The 19,250-nt window shown below is 44.2% G+C and overlaps 1 protein-coding gene across 3 annotated transcripts in view; it reads left to right on the top strand.

Annotated features, from left to right (window-relative positions):
• WASF3 (WASP family member 3) overlaps window positions 1–5,466 on the top strand; it is a 159,353-nt gene extending 153,887 nt beyond the window's left edge. For all 3 annotated transcript variants that reach the window (XM_050937259.1, XM_050937260.1, XM_050937258.1), the window contains 2 exons: window positions 1,270–1,646; window positions 2,791–5,466. In XM_050937259.1, the coding sequence (XP_050793216.1) occupies window positions 1,270–1,646; window positions 2,791–2,948 (535 nt within the window). In that variant the 3' untranslated portion in view covers window positions 2,949–5,466. The remainder of the gene's footprint in view (window positions 1–1,269; window positions 1,647–2,790) is intronic.
• The last annotated feature ends 13,784 nt before the right edge of the window (window positions 5,467–19,250 follow it).

Genomic DNA, 19,250 nt, shown 5'->3' with positions numbered 1-19,250 from the left:
TGGACTCAGCCCTTGTCTTTCCCACAACTCAGTTCCTTTGTTTCTTAAGATACTTTCAGCAGTCTTCCTTATTGGGGAGGAAGGCAATGGAGAAGAGTCCTGTTTGCCTTAATCCCCGGCCTTAAATAAGATTTACATAAGGTGGGAATCTTTTGTTTCCCAGTCTTGACCCCCCCCCCTTCGCCTTTTAGTGGAAAATTACTAGAAGTCCAAGATGGTGTTTAGTACCAGGTGACAGGACCACCTGACCTAATAGTGTCACAGTTACGTCCCAGGATGCCTCTCAGGAAGGAGAGAGATTAGTATCTTCACAGTCTTATTGTTTCTTCCTAATGGCCCATCAAGCCTGATGGCCTGTTGTCTGGGGGGTGTCTCCCAAATACACACAGTTTAATTGTTACATAGTCAGTATTCCTAACTTTAGATGCAGAAATGAGTCATGCATACAAATTGGATAATCACATTCAGTAAATTATAACCTTTCTGAAGATACCTTACAAGACCCATCTTGCATAAAATATATTTATTATGCCATATCCATATCATAAGCATATTTCCATAAAGAATATGGGGTGTAACATCACAATTGATATGTCTGTAAAATGTGAAAAGCTTTCAATGCATTGCCAAACAAAGGGATAATGGCAAGATTTTCTTGTACACGAGGAACAATAGCCACAGGGTAGTGCACCAAAAAATTTTGAAAACTGCAAGAAAACAATAGAAGTAGATGCATATATTGATATTATTTCACACATTACGTATGTGAGAGATTAAAATAATTCTTTAAAAACAAATGCATCTATTTACCTACCTCACAGACAGATTGAGAATTAAGGTAGATTCAGATAGTGTTTGTAAAAGCACTTTGAATATGAAAAGACCTATATAGTGCTTGCCCTTAAAAAACTTAACTGCCTTGGATAACAATATAACACTACCCCTCAGTATTTGCAATATTCCCTATATGAAAATCTAAGGAATTGGCTGGGGAAAGCTGTGAAGAGTGAGTTAATGGTACCTGAGGCAAAATGAGCACATTTTAAAGAGAGACCACTGTGTAAGTGTTAATTGTTTTAAACACATGACATGCATCTGACGAAGTGGGTATTCACCCACGAAAGCTCATGCTCCAAAACGTCTGTTAGTCTATAAGGTGCCACAGGACTCTTTGCTGTTTTAAATATTTCAGTCATTTCAGAAAAACACTCTTCTTACTGACAAATATTTCAGTTCTTTTAAAATTATTTTTGTTCTTTTTTTATGTAGGATGCTCCCAACTCAGATGGTGGATTATTATAATCCTACTGGACCTCCCCCCACACCTCTTCCTCCTATGATTCCTTCAGCACAAACTGCTTTTGTTAGTCCTCTTCAGCTTCCTGTGCCACCTTCCCATTCTGGACTAGTGACTGGGTCTGCATATGCTGCTGCTGCTCCTTCTTCTCCTCCTCCTTCTGGGCTTGTTGTTACAGCTTCCCCTCCCCCCGGCCCACCTCCTCCCCCACCAGGTCCTCCTGCTGCAGGTTCATCTCTCACGTCCTCCCCGATGCATGCTTTTACAGTTCCTGAGGCAAAACGACATGAATCCACACAGCCGCCGATCAGCGATGCTCGAAGTGATCTTCTTGCTGCTATTCGAATGGGTAAGTGAACACAGTTAAAGAGCTATTCCTTTTACACAATAAGACTACAGTGTCTCCTATGATTTGTGTTCATGGCTGCTGTTAACCACAAGCCACAATTTCGTCTTCATAAATTGCTGAGAGAAATACTTCACTACAGCTGGCCCAGCCTAAGTATCTTGACAGCCTCTGCTCTTTGGACATACATTTTTGGTGTGCCTTGACAGAGGGCTGGTCTCCACTACAGGGAGATCGATGCTGCTGCAGTCAATTGCAGCAGGGATCAATTTAGCAGAGCTAGTGAAGACCCGTTAAATCAGTGGCAGAGTGCTCTCCAGTTGACCCTGATACTCCAGCTCTCCAAGAAGAGTAAGGGGAAGTCAACCAGAGAGCGTCTCCTGTCAACTCAGCGCAGTGGAGACACCGAGATAAGTTGACCTAAGATATGTCGACTCCAGCTATATTAGTCATGTAGCTGGATTAGTGTAATTTAGGTCGAATTACCCTGGTAGTGAAGACAAGCCCTCAGGGTGTTAACCTCCTTGCAACGCTTGGGGTGGGATCTGTACATCAAGTCATACATTCCAAGGCTTACAACTGATTTAAGATGAATTCAGGTGCTTGTTTGAAGGAAGTCAAATGAAAACTTCTACTCATCTTCAGTATATGATGTAGCCTCTTAAAAAGTGTGCAGGTTCCATGGGGTCACTTGCAACAGCTGTGAAATCCAAACATTGACTCCAGTGCATTTGATTTGGCTTTTTTTTAACAGTTGAAAAATATTTTGTAATCAGGTGCTGCAGCCTTCATTCAGTTATGCTTGCTTTAAAAAGCATAACTCTTTAAAATGCTTCCAGACAGAATTTTGACATCACTCCTACTGAAAGTGTCCTGTAGTCTTTTAGAACATTAATTTAAACCATAGCAGGCGTTTTTTAGAAAGTTACGGTCACGTACTCTTGGAAAAACTGATGTCAGTCCACTTCGTATGTGTGTCTTTCTTTCTTGATCAAGAAAGTTTTCATGACTTCCAATCTGTCTTTTTTCCTTCACCTGTTGGAAATGCCTCTCAACTTTAGTTAAAATAGAAAATGCAGCAGCAACCGTAAATTATATTTTAGGTGCAAAGAACTGTTTGTGAATAGACTTGTCTACCTGTCTATAGGAATTCAGCTGAAAAAGGTACAAGAGCAGCGTGAACAAGAAGCAAAGCGAGAACCTGTTGGAAATGATGTGGCAACTATTCTTTCAAGGCGCATTGCTGTGGAGTACAGCGATTCTGATGATGATTCAGAATTTGATGAAAATGATTGGTCAGACTAAGACCTGGTCCAAGTGCAGAAGCAGAATTCATGAAATGCTTTGCTCCAATAATCACACCATTAGCAGGACAGAAGGCAGGGTGTTGAAATGTATTAAAACTAGCGATCTAAGTACTAAATATGGATTGGTGGTATCCAGAATGATGTAGCTTAGCAGTTCTTGTAATAATAATGTGATTATGCTGATGCAGATCCAAAAATTCAGTCTTATTTTCAGTATTTACTGCATAATACTAAGTGCCACTAGTAGCAAATCGTGTGCTGCACGCAAAGTAAGCTGCAGTTGTTGCACTGTTACAAAACCAGCATTTTGTTTTACTTTCTTGATCATGAAGGTATAACTATATACTTTTACTTTGCAACATTGTAAAGAATAAGATGTAATCTGGATACTTGTGAAACTGTCTGGGTGTTAGTCATGTAGGTATTTGAGGAAAGTTAATGATACATGACTGGGCAATGTCTTCAGTTCCTTAAATGTCATCTTTTTAGCATTTTTCAGAAATTAATCATGGAACCTTAAAATGTAACAGACAGCAACGAAATGTCGTCTTACTATACTATTTTTAAGTAATTTCTTGATTTAGTTGCTTATATTATTTTAATCTCCTTTACCCATCCTGGCCATTAAAAAATCACAAATGAAATGTAAATTTGAAGAGTCAGTTCACAGGATTTACTCGTTATTTTTTAGAGGACTGGATGACTCGGTCAGTAACAGGAGGTTGCTGGCTGGTGGTTTGACAGTAAAATAACAGAATGGTCTCAGTTCAGTATGTAGTAGACACGTGTCCATACTACAGAAACCACAATTGGAATTGACAGTCTTTTTGGCAGTCTCTGGACCTGGACTGACTATACTTGAAGTTTGAAATGCCCTGTTACACTCAGGAGTAGTTTTTAGATACCTGAGTGGAGCCACTTTGTCAGTACAGAGTGGGAAGCTTACTCGGCTACTGGTAATACTATGTCTGTTATGTGGATGAATGGAATGGTTTCAGTTCAGTGCTAGCAATTGGATACATTTCACAAGTACTAAACTTAGTTTTTTATTCCTGTAGATACAAATGTATGTGGATAGACTTTTGCTTATATGGAATGTGTGTAGTCATGTAATGTCATTTCAGTTTCTTATAACTCACTCATTAAAGGCTCTTAGTTCTTGAATGTATTTCTATCCCAGTATATCCCATTTATATAACACTGACAATTAAAATGGCTTAATTGGTGTTTAGTTACCATGCTGTATATATTTTCAGTTTCTTCTAGAAAAGAAGGCTACCATACAGTCTGCTTTTGCTCTTTCTCTTTTCCCTGTAAAAATAATTAATACTTTATTCAATACAATATTGAAATTTGCATGTATTTTTTCTTTTGTACACTGCGACTCAGACTGCTTCCTTGCCTAATAAGGCTTTTTTTATGGTGTGTGAGAGAGTGGGAAGGGTTGGTCTTTTTTTTCCTTCCCAGATTACAATTTTAATCTTTGTAACAGAAGAGATCTCTCTAATTCCAGGTCAAATATTTGGTAAAGCTCTTTTGTTCTGCAAGGCCCTTCTGTTCTTAAGAAGGAAGGGAAGAACATGCATCTAGCCTTTATCTTCATTCACTTTGAACCTCCCTTCCTGTTAATCCATGTCCAATCACAGTAGTTTGTATTTTTGTCCAAAGAGAATAATATTCAGCCTGTCCCAATGTTCGCATATTACATTATTGGCTACTTTATTACTGTTTAATCTGCATGCGAGTTTCTGATTTCACTATGATTTATACTAGTGTGGCAAAAATGGCTTTGCCTCCCTGTTTGTGTAACTGCCTATTAAGGACCTTATCCTATGAGGTGCTGAATGATGGTTAGCCAATGGGAAAGGAGGGCACACGGCACCTTATAGGATTGTTTTTGCCTTAAAACACGGGGCTAAATTCTACTTTTGGGCTGGTGGTTCCTCATTAACATGTGAGAGACAGTGTGTTGGTCATAAGGATATAAGTGTTATACAGTAGTTTGCGAAATGCACTAAAATGATTCTGTGGGTGAGCAAATAAAATGAATAAAAGTCTAGCTAATACTGCAGTATTATCCAGTGTCACTGTATGGGTGAGAGAGGTACTTTCAATATTCTTTTGATTTTGTGTTGAGGTGAAATATTCTGATATCACAAATAATTCTTTCCATTGTAATGAAATTTGATATGACTAAAATATATTTTATGAGCACAGAGACTGAGTGTACCATGGAAATTTTGTAATATGCATCAGTTAATTTTAAATGATAAATATAAAACAAGTGATAATTTGTAATCAGTTAAAGATAACTGGAATTTTTCAGCCATAGTAGCCAATCTGTTTTTCTGAACTTGGAGTATTTTGTCATCTCCGTTCAGTATTTTATCAATACAAATTGAAATTGAATTTAGTGATGTGTAAACTAACTAACTCTTAGGTCATTTTTATTTGTTTGTATATCTTACTCTGGGTATATAAAAGTAACAAATATGAATAAAGTATCACTTTTGCGCCTTTGTGTTTCTTTCCTTGGAATACATTGCATGAGTTTTGCTTCTAATTTATTTTTAGCTTGATTAGTTTATTGGTTTGCTAAATAATAGCATCAGTGATAACCTGATACTTTTGAACCACTATGTAATAGTTATGCTCCTATAATATCCCTTTAATTTTTCCTCCTGCCTCACTCACTTGTAAAGATGGACTAATAGAGATACTTGTTCATCAGTTTTATAGTATTTTTGTTTCCACCAGCTTGTCCTATACAAATAGCTACTCAGTTGTGTTTTTCAGTTGCCAAAACAGTATAATTTAATTAATAATAAATCCTAAAGAATGCAACTGGCTTGAGGTATCTTTACTGCAGAGGAAAATTGCTTTCTAATTGAGTTAATAATTAGTATAGTAAGAAAGATGCCCTTTGACACTGTTTCGAAGACGACGTTCAAAAATTTGTGCGCACACACAATGTAGATAGTCTGCTAAGTCATTTTGACTTGTAATTTTAATCAGTGATCATATTGGGCGAGGGAAGCAATAGATATATTGTACTGTTACAAGCCTCTTCCACAGCCCAGAAAACGCTACTGTCGGAAGCTGGGTGCACTGTCTCTGTAACGAGCTGCCATTCCTCCTGTGAAGCCAGACTCTTGTTGGGACAGCCGCTTCTGCTAGCCTGCAGGGGACATTGCTGGGCTGCTGCTTCTCCTGCCACCGTGATTCAAGCAGCAGGAGGAACAAGTTGTCTGTTGACACACCAGCCAACGTCGTCTTCCTTGGTGGCACTTCTGCTTACTCCCCAGCTGGGCAGGGAAGGGGTGGGCTGCTGATGCTGGAGTTTGACTTTGGTGATGCTGACACAGTGAAGGACTCCTAGATGGGGCAGTGTTCATATTTATGAAAAAAAAGAGGCTGGCTTGCAGCCATCAGCTGCACTATTAATTCAAACTTTCATTTCCAATAACGGGAACTTGATTTTCAGTATACTCCTTCTTTACAGAGCTTTCCTTTAGCCACTGCTGCCAAGCTACAATATGTATCTGGACTTCAGGTTGCCCACATGAGAAAATACCTTCCTTACTGTACTGCCTTACGTAATGACTTGTGGATGCTAAAATATTTAGAGACAAACATACAGAGCTCGTGAATACGTCTTATAAAGATTATGCATTCTTGGATAAATTGCAACATAGAAACACCCAATGCTTCTTAGGGAGATTTCAAAACATTTCAGGTGGCACATAAGTAATTTACAAAAGAGTAAGTTAATGTACCAAAATATTCTGTTCTGGGAACAGGTCAGCCAAACTCTTATTGGACGGGAAATGAATATTTGTCATCTAAGGGTATGTCCACACTGGTAAGTTTCTGTGTAACAAGTTATACTACTTTTATTAAAGCTCTGGAATTAAACCACTGTTGCATGTCCACACTGTGCTGCTTGTGACAGTGGAGCACATCCACATTAGCAGCTCTTGCAACGGCAAAGAGAGCAATGCATTGTGGTAGCTATCTCACTGTGCAAGTACCCACAGGTGCTTTGGGAAAAGTTTGCAATGCCTCATGGGGCAGGCACAGTATCACATGATGCAGGTTTCCCAATCCCAGTATTCCATGGGCATCCTACTACATCATCACCTGCTTTTTAACTGAAGTTGGCTGGGGGATGGCAGTGTATGACAGGAAGTGTGTGTGTGTATGGAGGGGGGAGAGAAATGTGTTTTGGGGGGCAGAGTGTGTCAGCATGCTATCTTGTAAGTTCAGACAGTGGCAGGAAGCAACCATTCCTGAAGCAGGGGGAGAAGGAAACCAGAACATCAGCTCCCTCCTCTCTCCCCGTGGCTGCCTGCGTGTTCAACAGCAGGAGCATTCCACATTAATGATCTGCTTTGTTTCCCAGAGCAGTTCAGCCCAGCAAGCAAAGGCTGTCACAAATGGAGCTTTGAAAGGGGAGGGGCAGCCAAGTCCAAAACAATGAGCAGAGCAACCACTTGAGGGATTATGGGACACTTCCGGAGGCCAATTGATTGCTTTCTGTGCTGTAATGTGTTTACCCTGCCAATACAGTGCTGGAACCTCCGCGCTTTAAGGGTCACAACTCTCCTTGAGGTGGTGTTTTTGCAATGCTGCAACTGCAGAGTTTCTGCACACTAAGTGGCTTGGCAGTATGTAAACCTCAGGAGTTACACTGCAGAAAGCTGCTTTACTGCTCAGTAACTTGCCAGTGTAGACAAGGCCTAAGAGTTCAATTGTCCAAAGTTTTTGGGGTTTTCAGAATGTGGTTAAACCTAACAAACGTCCAGTAGTTCAGATTTGAAACTTAGAGCTTAGAATATAGATTCATAGGTTTTTAAGCCCATTATGATCATCTAGTTTGGCTTCCTCCATAACCATAGGCCCTAGAACCTCATCCAGTAACTTGTACATCAATCCCATAATGTCTGAGCTATAGTCTGTCTTTCTCAAGACTTCAAGTGATTGGAGAATCCACCACATCCCAAGGTAACTTGTTCCAGTGAACTCACTGCACATTGAACAGTGGAGGCAGTCTGGCTCCACAGCTGCGGAGACTGTCGGAAGCCTGCATCCCGAGAAAGGGGAAAAGAACCATGGGCAGGAGTTGCAGGCCAAACTGGATGAGCAAGCAACTCAGAGAGGGGATTAGACAAAAGCAGAAAGCTTACAGGGAGTGGAAGGAAGGCAGGATCAGTAAAGAAAGCTACCTTGTTGAGGTCAGAACATGTAGGGATAAAGTGAGGAAGGCTAAAAGCCGCATTGAACTGGAACTTGCAAAGGGAATCAAAACCAATAGTAAAAGGTTCTACAGCCACATAAATAAGAAGAAAACAAAGAAAGAAGAAGTGGGGCCGCTATACACTGAGGATGGAATGGAGGTTAAGGATAACCTAGGCATGGCCCAACATCTAAACAAGTACTTTGCCTCGGTTTTTAATAAGACTAGTGAGGAACCTTGCGATGATGGAGGGATGATAAACGGGAATGTGGATATGGAAGTGGATATTACTGCAACTGAGGTAGAGGCCGTACTTGAACAGCTCGATGGGTCGAAGTCGGAGGGCCCGGACAATCTCCACCCGAGGATATTAAAGGAACTGGCGCGTGAAATTGCGAGCCCGTTAGCGAGAATTTTTAAGCAATCGATAATCTCGGGTGTTGTGCCATATGACTGGAGGATTGCTAATGTAGTTCCTATTTTTAAGAAAGGGAAAAAGAGTGATCCGGGTAATTATAGGCCTGTTAGCTTGACGTCTGTAGTATGTAAGGTCTTGGAAAAAATTTTGAGAGAGAAAGTAGTTAAGGACAAAGAGGTCAATGGTAACTGGGACGAATTGCAACACGGATTTACTAAAGGTAGATCGTGCCAAACCAATCTGATCTCCTTCTTTGAGAAGGTGACGGATTACTTAGATAAAGGAAATGCGGTAGATATAATTTACCTAGATTTCAGTAAGGCGTTCGACACGGTTCCGCACGGGGAGCTGTTAGTTAAATTGGAAAAGCTGGGAGTGAATATGAAAGTTGTAAGGTGGATAAGGAACTGGTTAAAGGGGAGACTCCAGAGGGTCGTATTGAAAGGTGAACTGTCGGACTGGAAGGAGGTCACCAGTGGAGTCCCTCAAGGATCGGTTTTGGGACCGATCTTATTTAACCTTTTTATTACTGACCTTGGCACAAAGAGCGGGAATGTGCTAATAAAGTTCGCGGATGACACGAAGCTGGGGGGTATTGCTAACACGGAGAAGGACAGGGATGCTATTCAAGAAGATCTGAACCACCTTGTAAACTGGAGTAATAGAAATAGGATGAAATACAATAGTGAAAAGTGCAAGGTCATGCATTTAGGAATTAATAATAAGAATTTTGGATATACGTTGGGGGCGCATCAGTTAAAAGCGACGGAGGAAGAGAAGGACCTTGGGGTACTGGTTGATAGCAGGATGACTGAGTCGCCAATGTGATACGGCTGTTAAAAAAGCAAATGCGATTTTGGGATGCATCAGGCGGGGTATTTCCTGCAAGGATAAGGAGGTGTTAGTACCGTTGTATACGGCGTTGGTGAGACCCCATCTGGAATACTGTGTGCAGTTCTGGTGTCCCATGTTCAAGAAGGATGAATTCAAACTGGAACAGGTTCAGAGACGGGCTACGAGGATGATCCGAGGAATGGAAAAACTGCCTTATGAAAGGAGACTCAAAGAGCTTGGCTTGTTTAGCCTGGCCAAAAGAAGGCTGAGGGGGATATGCTCGCCCTATATAAATATATCAAGGGGGTTAACGTTAGGGAGGGAGAGGAATTATTTAAGTTTAGTACTAATGTAGCCACGAGGACGAATGGGTATAAACTGGATATTAGGAAGTTTAGACTTGAAATTAGACGAAGGTTTCTGACCATTAGGGGAGTGAAGTTCTGGAATAGCCTTCCGAGGGAAGTAGTAGGGGCAAAAGACTTTCCTGGCTTTAAGACAAAGCTTGATAAGTATATGGAGGGGATGTTATGATAGGATCGTTAATTTGGGCAATTGATCTTGAATTACCACCAGACAGGTCTGCGGGGAGATGTTGCATGCAATGGGTACTGAGTTGCTGCGGAGAACTCCTTCTTGGGTGCTGGCTGGTGACTCTTGCCCACATGCTCAGGGTTTAGCTGATCGCCATATTTGGGGTCGGGAAGGAATTTTCCTCCAGGGCGGATTGGCAGGTGCCCTGGAGGTTTTTCGCCTTCCCCTGCAGCGTGGGGCACGGGTCGCTTGCTGGTGGTGTCTCTGCAGCTTGAGGTCTTCAAACCATTTTTGAGGATTTCAATAACTCGGTCCTGGGATAGGGGTTGTATAAAATTGGATGGGTGGGGTTCTGTGGCCTGCCTTGTGCAGGAGGTCAGACTAGATGATCAGATTGGTCCCTTCTGACCTATGAGTCTATGAGTCTACAGGAAAAGGTCTGTGGTCCCTTTAAGGGCTAAAGAGCCAGAGTGACTCAGTGTGGCAGCGTCAGCAGGGATACTGACCCATCCCCCTGCACGTGACCGGAAGAGAAGGGGGGCTATTTAAGGCCATGCTGGTGCAGGAAAAGCCCACTTTTACCTGTGCCTGGCAAAGCAATAGGAACAGCAGCACAGGAAGCTTTGCTCTCCCATGGCACCAGTTGGTAGCAGACCAGCGAGAGAGAGCCCTCCCCTCTTCCTCTTTGGCATGTGGTAGCAGAAGGGGAGGGAGTTTCACACTCGGGGGTGGGGCTGTAGCAGGCTGGTGAAAACAGGAGGTGGGAGGTGTCTTCGCCCACCGCCCTGCCAGCTGGCCATACCAGTTGTGGGAAAGCAGATCTGGCTGAGAATTCCAAACCCAGCTCAGGGTGGGTGAAGTGGGGCTTGAGGGGCCATGGGAGATAAAGGTTTGGGATCCTGGCCACACAGGCAAGGAATTGGACCCAGGACTGGGATAGGCAGATCCCAGTGTGGTCTGCTTCTCTACCAAATGGGTTCCTCCCTACTGGGAAGTAGCATGGATCCTGAGGAAGCAAATGCCCCAATGGTGAACTAGCTGCGTTTGGGGTTGAGGGGGAGCCAACAGAGAATTGATTCAAGTAGCCTGAGTAGGGTTGCCAACCCTTCAGGATTGTCCTGGGGTCTCCAGGAATTAAAGATTGTCATGTGATGAAACCTCCAGGAATGCGTCCAATCAAAACTGGTAACCCTAAGTCTGGGAAGTTGCTTCCAAAATTGTTCCCACAGCACTACAAGGCTTACAAGGTGTAGTGAGTAGCCCAGAGCCAGGACATTTGAACAAACAGGTTGAAGAAGAGGAAAGCAACATGGCTGGCCAGGGTGAGTGTGACCAATGCCAGATGGAGGTTGCACAGATGGGGTGAAAGTGTCCCTTCCATCCAGTGCTGCAATGGATGTTTGTAAGGGGGGTCCTTGGTGTGGTTCAGGGAACTTGCTCACTTTAGTTCTCAGGGGACCTAAGTGGGAGAGGAAGAGGTGGTCACTTACCCTCCCCCAGGCCTGGAGGGGACGAGACATCGAACCTGTTGTAATAGCAGAACTAGTATATAGGCTATGGAGGGCTCTGGTGTCCTAGGGGCTGCGTCAGGGATGTCTGGGTTACTCATGCCTAGAGAAACTAATGGCGTTACACTGCAGTTGCAAGCTAACCTTTGGTTGTTGCAGCAGCTGGGATCTTCCAGGAGTGTGGAGATCAAGAAGTGGAAATAATGGAAACGCATCATGGGCTCAAGTTTGGGAGTCACGTGCTAAGCAGGGCAGACCCCTTGTCTGGGAGTGGGAACCCTTAATTGGGGTGGGGTTAATTTATTAGCATGCTGCACCTCACCAACTGATGGGTAATGTGAATTCATGGGATAGAATTTCTGCTCTGGTAGTAGCTGAGGAGCAACCCTGAGGGTGCCCCAGTGGTCAGTCACTCTGGGGTGGCTGACCCGATGGGAGTTCACCTGTTCAGTACTACTAAAGATATAATATTTAGAAGTGACTGTATAGATATTCTCATTGCTGCATAGGGGACATGCTGACAGAGAGTAATCTGGGGCAGAACCAGCTGGACAATGAAATGCCCAAATGGCTATGGGTGGCTGGAACATGGGAAAACTGGGAAGCCACGTTCCTGATCTATGCAGATGTTATTGCAGAGCCTTACCCAGAGAGAAGCCCAGCATGGTTCAGATGTATGGTTATAATCAGGCAGGCATGTAATGCTACCTTTAGGAGTGGAATGTTTCAGGTTTTTAGTATGAGGTTTGTAGGTGGGTGGTCTTGAAGCACCATATGGAAGATGCACGTCATCCCACTGATGGTAATACGCTTATGGATCTGGTGTGGATCCTAGAGACCATATGTCATTGTGACAAGGGTGGCCTTTTTAAGGGCAGCATTTCTGGAAGCATTTTTTTGAGCTTTTAGGATAAGCAGACTAATACCTGGGTCCTGTAGGGACTCTTCTGGACAGGCTTTGGAATTAAGGAATATACATTGGGAGGAGTGATTAGTGACATCAACCTTGAGGAGGTCAAAATGGATCAGAGGCCAGGATGAATCCATTATTCTACTGGCGGGTGGCGAGCCCAGGAGTTGCCCTGTGGAGGCTGTGAGGGCATACGTGGCAATAAGGCCAGGGAGGGATGGGTCCCTCTGGATTCATGGTGACAGGACCCCCCTTACAACATAGTAGTTTACCATTTTAAGACTGGGACTGATGAGGGTGGGGCTTTCAGCATGTGAATTTGGTTCCCACTCATTCAGGATTGGGGGCCAAAAAGTGTGGCCCACCTGGGTCTGGGGCCTAGCACAATTCAGGCAGTTGGATGTTGGCATTCTGGAGCACACAGAACGCATGGGAGAACCCTGCTGGGGAATCAGTGTTTGTGTTTGCATTGCAGATGCTGGCAGACAGGCCTAGCAGAAGGTGGTGTGACTCTTCAGGTGCAGTATTGTTTACTAGACGCATAGGCAGGCTTACAGTTTATCTGGAGTTTCGCAGCTGGGCTTTAGTCATGAAGCAGTCCTGAGCTGGCATGAAGGGAGGGGCATGTTACGGGACTAGCAGATGCTCCTTCTGTACACGGTGGTGGCCTGTGAGAAGGCACCAGATATGCTTATGGTTCACCTTGGGGGAAATGATTTGGGAACGTGTAAAGGGGTGGAATTAATGATCAGAGCATGTTTTACCAGATTTGCCCATTACTTTGGGGAATGCTCATTTATCTGGGTCACTTTTCTGGGGAAGGAGATTCTGTAATTCTATCAATGTACTGCTTGTGTCACGTGTATTTTCATATGGAGCTCTACTTCTCCCTTCTGCAAGTCCCCTCCCAATGGAGCTATCCTGCAGGACCTAGTTTCCCTAGGGCTGGGTTTCTCCAGCTCCAAAACCGGATGAGCACACACCCACCCACACATACATTAACAGAGCAAGTCTGAGCGGACCGGGTCAATCAGCACTGTCAAGCTGACCCCTTATATGTCCCTGGACTCACTGGGATGGATGAAGCAGCACTTTCAAGCTGTTACCCTTATGTGTCCCAGATTCAGCACGTCTCTATCCCGACTCTCACATCACAATCGTACTGGCAGTAACCTACTTGATGAGCAAACCCCACAGTATTTTGGGTGCTGCAGGGATCTTTAGCTTAGGTAAAAGAAGCGTTGCTGTAGAGTGAATGGGGGAAGCTAAAAACACAAAAGAGTAAGGTTCAGCAAGAGAGAGAGAAGCAACCAGTTTAACCATAGAAGTTATTTATTGAATACTAGTGATAACTACACAAGGAGGGCTAAACCAACATAACATACATTATTAAAGGTTAATACCTAAGATAGAAAGGAAAAATGAAAAGTGAGAGAGAAGGGGATCTCACCGCTCTCTGAAGCTTGAACTGCTCGGGATTCCCAGATGATGCTGTTAGCCGAAGGTCCTGATGGCAGGAGGCAGGCAGAGTCTCCAGTATGATCAGTCAGGAGAGTATGGAGTCCCAGGCCATGGCTACACTTACAGTTCTGCAGCGCTGGTAGTTACAGCTGTGTTCGTACAGCTGTGTAGGGACAGCGCTGCAGTGTGACCACACTGACAGCTACCAGCGCTGCAGTGTGGCCACATTTGCAGCATTTGCAGCGCTGTTGGGAGTGGTGCATTGTGGGCAGCTATCCCAGCATTCAAGTGGCTGCAACGTGCTTTTCAAAAGAGGGGGGTGGGGTGGAATGTGACAGGGAGCATGGAGGAGACAGACAGAATGGATTTTTGGAGTTGACACTGTTCTCAGCTCCCTGCCTTGCAAGTTCTAAGGACTGGAAGACACACAGTGCCTACCTTCAATCATTTTAAAAGTTCTGACCCCCTTCCCCCACCCCTCTCTCATTCACTAAATGCAAATTATGTACTCCTAAATAGCCGTCAGACCAGATAAGCATCTGCTCAACATGGACTTCCCCCTCCCCCTCTGCCGTGTGGGCGTGCTGTTTCTCTCTTCAAGCAAACAGCTGTGAACATTCCAAAGTAATTCCCCTGCCTGCCTCCGCTGGCTCAGCAAACAGGAGCTGTGTTTGTTTTTTAAATAAGCAGTTTGGCTGAACTCCGAGCTCTCCCTTTCTTCCGGTTTGTTGTGGACAGGAATTCTGGGATACCTCCTTATACCCCAGAGGTCAATAAAAGCGCTGGTGGGGTCCACACTTGCTGACCAGCGCTGGATCACCAGCGCTGGAATCGCTACACCCGAGGCTCGACCGGGTGTACAGCCAGCGCTGCAACCAGGGAGTTGCAGCGCTGGCTGTGCTTTGCAAGTGTGGCCACATCCTAAGTTGCAGCGCTGTAACCCCCTCACCAGCGCTGCAACTCTCTAGTGTAGCCATGGCCCCAGTGGAACTGATGCAGAGTTTGGATCTAAGCATCAGAACACTGACTGGAGGGTGAGTAGGGATTTTTGTAGAGAAAATACAATGGTTCAAGGGAGAACAATAGATTTGTTTATAGGTAAGGCTGATAACTCAAGGGTTTTCTTTAGACTAGACAAAAGGAGCTGATCACTCTTGGCTATGGGTGGTGGTTTCTTCCAGGGAGCTCACAATGCAGCTAGGCGGCTTCACTATTTGGATATCAGTTAAGGATTCATTACTAGAATTGGTCTGATAATTGCTGAGCTGGATGTGTGCAGACATAGGTTCATGAGCATCTGGAGCAGAGATTTCCATGATGCAGTGCTTCCCTGCCTTTTCTGGTCCCAGAATTCAGTGTAGTTCTCTGTTCTCCATTCTCTTCCTGTACCATCTTTCATGCAGATGAGGCAAGGGGAGTTGTCTCTGCTCTCCATTCTGTATGCTAATAGAGATGTCTTAATTTTATCACCCTTGTCAGGAGGGGTCTAGGTGTGTCTCCCAATGCCTTTCACTGTTCTCTGCAAGTTTTTTTTCCCCTCTGATGGGTTTTGGTTTAAGGAGAGGCTGGAGAGTGGGGTGTCTTTCATGAGTCAGGCTGGATACTGCACCCTGGTTCCCCAAGAACAGAGGTGTCTGGTATCAAGTGTATTGGGCAGGGTGTGGCAGAGAGCTGTGAAGCTCCTTTGGGCTGAGGATGGTAGGAGACACATGAATAGGGAGGTGGACAAATTCATAGGTGGCATAGCGGGGTTGGTAATTTCTTCTCCTCTGGACATAGCATATGGGGCACCAGAATTATTCAGAGGATGGGATCCACCTGTCAGACATGGGAACTAACACTTTTTTGGCCAATATTAAAGAGGGCATTAGTAGATGTCTCGGAATCTGGCTAGGTGTGGTGGGGAGGCAGCCAAGCTATTTGTTGGTGTCTCCTTGTCCAGTGCAGGTACTGCCTAGGGCAGGAATACGATGATCAGATGAAATGGATTGGTAAATAATTTAAAGAAGGTATTCTTTAAAGACATGGAAACAGTGTGTCCAGGGCTTCTATGACTGATACAGCAGGGAGCCAATCCACCCCTCCCCCCGAAGCCTCATTCAAGGGGGGGGTCTCCCAGCCATGGGTTGGCTGAGGACCAAGATGGATAAAGAGGGAGGACTGACAATACCCTCTCCCCCGGATATATGTAAATGATTATGGAATTACCTGCAATGTACACTTTTCTCTGCTGGGTCCTCCCCACCCCCAGACATTTAGGAATAAAGTTGTGGCTTAAATACACCACATCCAGTGTCTCCTGTACTTATTCTAGCACAGCTGGCCAATGCTGTTGAAACTTTGTGTCTTATTTACAATCTGACTTTTGTCTAGTTGCAGCTTCCAGCCATTGCATCTTGTTATGCCTATTTCTGCTAGATTAAAGATCAGTCTCACTATCCGAAATCTTCCCCAGGTAGGTACTTGCAGACTGTGATTTTCAGCTCTTACCCTTCTGTCAGACAAACTAAACCAAGGAGATACTTAAGTCTCCCACTACAAGGCGTTTTACAGCCCTTGAATCATTTTGGTAGCTCTTTTCAGAGCCCTTTCTAATCTTTCAGCCAAAGATTCCTTAATATTTAAATAAATTAAACAAAAAACGTGGCTTTCTGCAGCCAACATTTGTGTAAAGGGGATGAAATTACTAGCTGCAAAAGCCTTTTCTCTAGGGAAGGGTGTGGTTATTAATGGCAGCCAGAAATAGCTTCCCAGATCATGAACCCTGCATGCCTAGCTGCATTAGCAAAACTCATGTTTAAATAAACATGGTTGTAAAGCATGGCGGGGCTCCAAGCCCTCGGCTAAAACCTTATTCCCTGATATGCTAATAGGTCTTTTGTTTTTTTCTGGAAAGAAGAATGCATCTCATAAAACAGTTTGTGAAAAGTGATTGTGGCCCAACTGTGATTAAGTGGGATTATTTATGTAGTGTAGATAAGGCCTTATAACTTACTGGGAAAATTAATTCATCTCAGGTCTGTTCCCCTGACAATTCCTGCCCTTCTGGCATGCAGCTCTAGTTTTACTTTTATTCCGTTAACCCTCTCCATGCCTGATTTAAACTGAATTCAAATAATTTAGGACAAAGACGCCTATTCTAAATGCAAACTTGCCTAATAAACTAGGCTTTTCTGGGCACTTAAAGGCTGTTTTAATACAATCAGGCTGGTGCCCTCAGCAACAACATAAGCGTGTATTGTAAACCAGCTGTGGTTTGGAGTTAGGACGGCTGATGAGTATGGATGCCCACGTCCACATGCCATGTTGTTTCCTCCATTTTCAGTGTTAGCCTTTAGTTTTCTGAATATTTGGAGATCCAATCCAATGTGATTATGTTGACATGTTTGTTTTAACAGGCATCAAATGACTCCAGCAGTTCTTATCTGAGCTGGATAAATGAAGGGATCGAATCTGACTTTCTTAGGAGGAGATGTGTATTCTGTTTTAAAAAAATAACAAGCCTTCAAAGTGAAATAAATTTGCAACATGCAAATGAATTAAGGAAGACAGGAACTCTGCCTCAGCTATGGGCTCTGCTGCTTCTCCCTCCAGCTCTTGGCCAGTGTGACTCCACTGGCATCAGAGTATCAGAAATTCCTCTGCCATAAGCCATCCTTTCAGAGGAGGAAGGGTTCCTCAACACAGAGGGGCTCCAGAGACCACTCAGTACAGCCTCAGACAGATGTTTGCGGCTTGTTGAGATCTCTCCTGTCAATCGTACTGTGCAGCTGCTTGATTTGTTGCTTTCTCTGTCAAGAATAGGTCTGAGCACGAAGGGTCCCTTATGTTGGTCTCTGAAAAAAAGAGATACCCCAAAGGGAAGCTATTTCAAGGAGCCAATTATGTGTCCTGTGGGGGGAAATGAGGCCTTATCTAGCCACGAAAGCAATAACATAGCCTGTACAATGAACCATGAAAGAATTTGCCAGGCACCTGAGAAAATACCAGAAAAAAAGAAATGTCAGAGCCAGGCAGGTTTACTGGATGGTTTTTGTTTATTTAATCCAGATGTATGCATTCGGAATCATTTAGAAGTCCTGCTAAACAGGCATCAAAGAAATATATGGGACAACTATTGGGACCAGCAAGAACATGCATAATGAGCAGGGCTGGCTCTAGCCATTTTGCTGCCCCAAGCACGGCGGCATGCTGTGGGGGGTGCTCTGCCGCTCACCAGTCCCGTGGCTCCGGTGGATCTCCCGCAGACGTGGCTGCGGAGGGTCCGCTGGTCCTGTGGCTCCGGTGGATCTCCCACAGGCGTGCCTGGGGATGCTCCACCGGAGCCGCGGGACCAGCGGACCCTCCGCACAGATGCCTGTGGGAGGTCCACCGGAGCCGCCTGCCAGCCTCCCGGCAACTGGCAGAGCGCCCCTGTGGCATGCCGCCCCAAGCACGCTCTTGGCGTGCTGTGGCCTGGAGCCGGCCCTGATAATGAGTCAGTGGACAAAGGACATTTCCCTCAGTGTCAGAATGGATTACGGGTATGAATGCACACATCACGTTAGAACAAATGACCAATCAATGCCCAGGTCATCCACCTGAGGAAGAACTCTGTGTAAGCGCAAAAGCTTGTCTCTGTCACCCACAGAAGTTGGTCCAACAGAAGCTACTACCTCATCCCCTTTGCCTCTCTAGGGTCAGCCGGAGACATTTAAGATTATGTGGGACCTATATTTGAGCTTAGTTGTTCTTTCTTTTGTTTCTAATAATGTTTGTAGTGTAGCTCTTGATAATTTTACTTGATTCATCTAACGTATGGCTCTTGGGTTATTGGTAAGTGCATTCTTATGTTGTTTGTTTTCTGTTTTTTTAAGAAAATAAAATATATATTTATCAGGACAGCTGATGAGCATGAGGAAGGCGCTCACTGGGACATGTCATGGGGATCCATTGTGATGGTCTGCACAACCCAGATCGCTATATTGTAGGGCACAAGCTGCTTCTGTCACAAGGTATGTAAAAATTCCAGATAGTATTGGCAATGCCCAGCCAAACTGCAGCGAGTAACAGAAAAACCCGCAAAGGACACACACAGAACAGTCGTCATTTGTTCCTCAACTAATACGTGCTAGAGAATTTATGACTCTGAACATTATTATTCATACTAGTGATACTGTAACAGTGCCCAGATACGCCAGTCAGGGATCAGGGCCCCATTCTACTATGCCCTGTACACAGGTACAACAGAGACAGTCCCTGTACCAGAGAGCTTACACTCTGAGCACATGATGAGAGTCTCTGACATCACTTTAGATTCCTCCGACAGAGCAGGAATGGAAACAGTTTTTTCTGGGATATTGGTTACAAACATCAAACAGTTTGGATTTGTGCAAGACTTGGAATTTGTTTATTATTTG

Source organism: Gopherus flavomarginatus, chromosome 1, assembly GCF_025201925.1.
Source record: "Gopherus flavomarginatus isolate rGopFla2 chromosome 1, rGopFla2.mat.asm, whole genome shotgun sequence".
NCBI lineage: Eukaryota > Metazoa > Chordata > Testudines > Testudinidae > Gopherus > Gopherus flavomarginatus.
The sequence above is the reverse complement of the archived record's forward strand: the minus strand, read 5'-3'. Positions and strand labels throughout refer to the sequence as shown.